At 35.7% G+C, this 5,729-nt stretch overlaps 2 protein-coding genes across 5 annotated transcripts in view; both read left to right on the plus strand.

The window, feature by feature from the left end:
* Positions 1 to 5,729, plus strand: part of LOC100185473 (torsin-1A-interacting protein 2-like) — a 6,559-nt gene extending 830 nt beyond the window's left edge. Inside the window, exons 1-5 of one of the 4 annotated variants that reach the window (XM_002128115.4) lie at positions 3,094 to 3,252; positions 3,473 to 3,956; positions 4,009 to 4,162; positions 4,534 to 4,743; positions 5,318 to 5,729. In XM_002128115.4, the coding sequence (XP_002128151.1) occupies positions 3,216 to 3,252; positions 3,473 to 3,956; positions 4,009 to 4,162; positions 4,534 to 4,743; positions 5,318 to 5,524 (1,092 nt within the window). In that variant the 5' untranslated portion in view covers positions 3,094 to 3,215 and the 3' untranslated portion in view covers positions 5,525 to 5,729. Of the gene's footprint in view, positions 1 to 3,093; positions 3,253 to 3,472; positions 3,957 to 4,008; positions 4,163 to 4,533; positions 4,744 to 5,317 lie in introns of those variants that run through there. The other 3 variants (XM_009861449.3, XM_009861450.3, XM_018813506.2) reach the window with 3 other exon arrangements.
* LOC100183108 (torsin-1A-interacting protein 2-like) lies at positions 490 to 1,784 on the plus strand. The gene is made up of 3 exons (XM_002128246.5): positions 490 to 672; positions 727 to 936; positions 1,304 to 1,784. The coding sequence occupies exons 1-3, from the start codon at positions 526 to 528 to the stop codon at positions 1,508 to 1,510; spliced, it is 564 nt and encodes a 187-aa protein (XP_002128282.1). The 5' UTR covers positions 490 to 525; the 3' UTR covers positions 1,511 to 1,784.

Here is a 5,729-nt window from a genome sequence, read left to right on the forward strand (position 1 = left end):
ATGTGTCCTTGGGCAGACACTTAATGGCAATTGCTCCAATCCAGTGGTGACTAATGGGTTGTTCACATTGATTATCAGCCACACATAAAACAAATCCGCAAAAATAATTACCCACACAGTAACATACTTGGTAACTCGTAAGCTGGCATGGGGTGTATCAACACCCGTGTTATAACGACTGTCGTTTTCTGGCCATGTGAGGATAAAGAAAGTTATTCATTGTTTATATTCCCTTAACTCAGTCCAACACGTGAGCTCTTGTGAAATAGCATGTCGCAATATTTAAGATTTGCACAGTCAGTTACTATTGTGTGGGTATTTTTAATAAGGGTGTGATTGGAAGTTTTATAACTTTATAAATAACACATTTTTAATAGAAGCATGAATTAGGTAAGTATATTATACCAAATTCTGGCATGAAAAAAAATGGCACTTCAGCCTGTTTTAGCCTCCACAACCAATATACTGGTAACGAATTCCAGTGTTATATGATCTTATGGTGTGCTTTATCATTACAGAGTTGCCATGCAAGAACACCATGATAAGAAAGATAACCTCCAACCTGCTGTGTTGATGTTAGCATCCAATGCTGATGCGAATCCAACCATGCAGTGTCTTGCATCTAAACTTGCTGATATCTATTCCCATAATTGCTCACAACCTAAATTTGTGGTAAGACTGAAGTTACTTTTTCATTTCACAGAAAATTTGTATCTGTTTTTACAGGTGCCTGAAAATGAGTTTAAACACTTGTCACCAGAATCTGCAAAAGTGTTGCTTGACAACAAAATATTATCAAAATTTCAAGCAGGATCATGTGCAAGTGTGGTCCGGCATTTTGAATTAATACCCCCAGCTGCCACAAAAGTTTTCTACCAATTCTGTGAAAATGATAATGCCCCATACAAAAACACGGCAGTCATTCTAACACTACAGGTATGTAAATAATGTTTATTGGCATTGTGACTTTGTGTTTGTGCATGGACGGCAAACAAACGAGAAGTAATGACCAACTTTGTTTGATTATTATTATAATCAAACAGACAAACACAGTTGAAAAACAGCCATACAACACTATCTTTGCATATAATTCTCAACCTTCAAATGTTAGAATACAACCTTGCAAAGCAACAATTAATATTGGCTGTTACAGTTAAGTGTTAGTCATATTTTTAATTAGGAAGGCCTTCAATGTAAGTGTATATATTCACATTGTAATACTCCCTAATGTCCACATATGACATACATTATTATTAATAGTTATGCAATACCTACATTAACTCAATCGCATAAATCGTTTCAGGTAGAACCAGGTGATTGGAGTAAGCCATACCCAAACCTTGACAATTTACTTCCAAAATTTTGGGACCGAGTCGTTGACGATTTCCTAACCCATACTTTGGCCACTGGTGACCCATTCGTCATGACAACTGATATGATTGGTGCATTATTATCGCGTATTACACCTTCTGTTGTTTGGGTGGGACGGGAAAATGACTTAAACTGTTGAGATTTAAGATTTACCCCAAAACTGATTGCCTGATTCTTCAAAAGTAGTTTTGCACTTGAAGCAGTTTAAATGTTTTTCTATAAAGTTGGTCGTTTCTATAAAGTTCGTTTTTTTAACATGTGATTTATAAGTTTGTCTTTTCCTTGCACTTACAAGACATAGGCTGCTGTTTAAATGCTTAGTTGTATGTAGTCGTTACCTAGCTTAATCCATGTGCTGCTAACAATTTCTGTATACATGTGTGTTGCAATAAAATTAACCATAAAAAATCAAACAAAGGCTTTAAAATTTTGCTGTGCTATGTAATTATAATAATTTTTGGTTTAGTATATAGTAGGGTGTGGGGAGAGGGGACACCTTTAGCACATAATATCCAAATATACAGATCACGTTTTAATCAATTGACAACGGTGTATCTATGAGAGTCGGGAGGATATGGTTTTATAATTCTTTAAAGGTTTTTGTTTACTACCAAGTGGGACGAGAAAATAGAATGAAAAGGTGTCTCATCTTCACCCACCCTACTGTAATACAAGCTACCTTTAAAAGGCTTCTTATTTTGTGGTACTGCCATTTATATAACATTTGTGAAAAATCTGTAAAAACGAAAATCAATGACGAATAGCCACGCATTGGTAATGAAAGATGCATTTGCTTTACTTTCGTACAAATGCAATACAAAAATATGGCACATATTTACTTAAATATTGAGTCGTATTGTATTTATCTTTACATAGCCGAGTACAGATCACTGAGTTGCTAATGGGTTCCTGACGCGTTGAAGTTTACTTGCGAGCTTCGTAATCATTAAATAATCGTTAATGGGCGATTGTATGCACCATATTTTATGTATAACTATGCTTGGTTAGATAAGTTACATGAGTGCAAATTGCGCCGTGCACCTATGGTGCGCTACAACGACCAACTGGCGCACTTGTTTCGTCCCCGTCACGCCCTTATGCATTGCAAAAAAAACAAACTCACGAACCGTTGCTACAGAAGCCAACGTTAAACCGGTTTAAATTCTATACGATTTGGTCTAAATATTTTTTTGCTTGCGCTATGTCCGAAATATGTTGATTACCTGGTTGCAGCAAATGCTGTACTGACTGCACGTTGCAGCAACCGCTGTATTGACTGTACGTTGGCTGTGTTTTAAAAGTATTTACAAAATAATCTATAAGTGCAGATGTTGACAGAAATTCCCTTTCCCTCCAACCTCAACCCACCAATCCTAGACCTACATCTTGCTGAATAAACTGCAACTGCCCTAATTTTGTAATACAAATTTAAAAAATAAATTAAACAGCGCATCCAAATAAAACCGAGTTTCCAATCAGTTTTTGTGTAGCAATTGATGTCACATTACTTCCCTCCAACACTAGGCACTAGGCTACGTCATCTTCAACAATTTCAAAACATAGGCAAAAATCTGCTTCCGTGGACATCGTTGAACGTGCGTAATTTTCTGTCATGCCGAAAACTGAAACGTTGCATATGGTTATGTTCTCGCTTACAATATCATGCGGGTCAAATCCATGGTGTTTATATGACTTTGATTCGGGTATTAGCGCAATGCATTCAAGCGTGACGGGGAGGAAACAAAAATGCACGCAATTCATGTACGTCGGTGACGTAATCTTAGAGGAAGTTTTCAACCCATAGTTTCAATCTCTTGCACAAACTGCCATAGCTTCACTAGACCATGCCATCACCTCCAAAATCCCCCTCAAGGAAAAAAAGTAAATAGCAATAGCCTAACTAAACCATTTGTTTTAACATTGTAGTACTTGCAAACTATATTCCTATATGCAATAGTAAATTATGCGTTTAACATCATAGTTTATTTTGTAATATCATATTATTATGACACTGTGTCTTGCTATATGTTTTTATAAAACTATGTATTACCATTGCTCAATGCTTTACTTTTCTTAACAAACAAAATGTTTTTTATTTTAGATCTTCGAAAACAAGTTAAACCCAGGCCGCCTCTACATGACTCACATGATAAAACTATCGACACAGATTCTGAAGATACCACTGCTAACAGCTCAAATTTGGAGACAACAAATGACAGCATAGACCTTTCAACAAGCAGTTCGAATAATGAAAAATCATTCGATGAAAAGTCCAACAAAGACACCAGTAATATATCTGGGAAGAAGAATTCACCAAAATCCAAGTCTCCAAGACAACTGCCCAGAGATGAGAGATATAACACTGTTGAACCTACAGCTAAGAAAGACAAAAACTTTGAAATTTCCCTCTTGGTCACTCTTATTCTTGTTGCTGTTGCAATCGCTTTTTACTATTTTAATTCAGTAGAAACAGATTCCCACTCTGAAAAAATGGAAAAATCTAACATGGAAATATACAAGGAGAAAATGCAGAGTTTACAGAATGAGTTTCCTTCTCAAAACAACAAATTGTGGAAAATTGTCAGGTAAATATCTTCAGGTAAATATGATCTTATGTGATGTGCTTTATCATTCCAGAGTTGCCATGCAAGAACACCATGATAAGAAAGATAACCTCCAACCTGCTGTGTTGATGTTAGCATCCAATGCTGATGCGAATCCAACCATGCAGTGTCTTGCATCTAAACTTGCTGATATCTATTCCCATAATTGCTCACAACCTAAATTTGTGGTAAGACTGAAGTTACTTTTTCATTTCATATGTACATCGTAAATCCTAATGGAATTAGAAAATGTACATGCTATGCACGCCCATTTTAATGATAGCACAGTGAGCCCTTGCGAAAAATAACCGCCTTGCATGCGCGAGATCTTGTCAAAACTTCCATATTCTGCAGACTTGTGCCCAAGTTTGTTTACTCGTAGCGTGTTCTTAAAAGCTGTCATTTTGCTGCTAATTTCCTTCCATTTTCTATTTTAATTAATATTTTTTGTTACTGTATTCGAAGAGATAAATAAAATTTATGGTATGTCCATCCAAGAATACAATGATAATATTTTATGTTCTTTTTTAACCCAGAAAATTTGTATCTGTTTTTACAGGTGCCTGAAAATGAGTTTAAACACTTGTCACCAGAATCTGCAAAAGTGTTGCTTGACAACAAAATATCATCACAATTTCAAGCAGGATCATGTGCAAGTGTGGTCCGGCATTTTGAATTAATACCCCCAGCTGCCACAAAAGTTTTCTACCAATTCTGTGAAAATGATAATGCCCCATACAAAAACGTGGCAGTCATTCTAACACTACAGGTAAATAATGTTTATTGTCATTGTGACTTTGTGTTTGTGCATGGACAGCAAACAAACGAGAAGTAATGACAACTTTGTTTGATTATTATTATAATCAAACAGACAAACACAGTTGAAAAACAGTCATACAACACTGTCTTTGCATATAATTCTCAACCTTCAAATGTTAGAATACAACCTTTAAAATTAAACCAAACATGCCAATATTTACTTTTCGAGGCAACAGTTAATATTGGCTGTTACAGTTCAGTGTTAGTCAAAAACCTAGTTAGCTTTATTTGAGATGACTTTCAAAGAAAGTGTATATATAGCGGAGTGGGGGAAGATTGGGACACCTTTAGCACATAGTATATTCAAATATCCTGATTGTGTTTTAAGCAATTAACAACGGTATATGGATACGATTTTATAATACTTTGAATGTTATTTGTTTACTACCAAATGGGACGAGAAAATAGAATGAAAAGGTGTCCCATCTTCCCCCACCCTACTATATCACAATGTAATACCCCACATACGTTAGTAATAGTAATACCTACAATTTACATTAACACCAGCGCATAAATCGTTTCAGGTAGAACCAGGTGATTGGAGTATGCCATACCCAAACCTTGACAATTTACCTCCAAAATTCTGGGACCGAGTCGTTGACGGTTTCCTAACCCATACATTGGCCACTGGTGACCCAGTCGTCATGACAACTGATATGATTGGTGCATTATTATCGCGTATTACACCTTCTGTTGTTTGGGTGAGACGGGAAAACGACTTACATTGTTAAGATCTTCACAACGAAAATAATAAAAATATATTTTTTCACCTGAAGCAATTAATTTTTTTCTATAAAGTTCGTATTGTATTTTTAATATGTAATTGTTGTGTGTAGTGAGTAGTCGATACCTAGCGTTACCCGTGTGTCGTTAACAATTTCTATATACATGTGTGTTGTGTGTGTGTTGCAATAAAATTAACCATACAAAATCGAA

Source organism: Ciona intestinalis, chromosome 9 (assembly GCF_000224145.3).
Source record: "Ciona intestinalis chromosome 9, KH, whole genome shotgun sequence".
Lineage (NCBI taxonomy): Eukaryota > Metazoa > Chordata > Ascidiacea > Phlebobranchia > Cionidae > Ciona > Ciona intestinalis.

Coding starts and splice junctions, on each gene's coding strand:
- LOC100183108 (XM_002128246.5), top strand. CDS start 526: ATGCAAGAACACCATGATAAGAAAGATAACCTCCAACCTGCTGTGTTG. Junction 673..726: donor GCTCACAACCTAAATTTGTG/GTAAGACTGAAG, acceptor CTGTTTTTACAG/GTGCCTGAAAATGAGTTTAA. Junction 937..1,303: donor CAGTCATTCTAACACTACAG/GTATGTAAATAA, acceptor AAATCGTTTCAG/GTAGAACCAGGTGATTGGAG.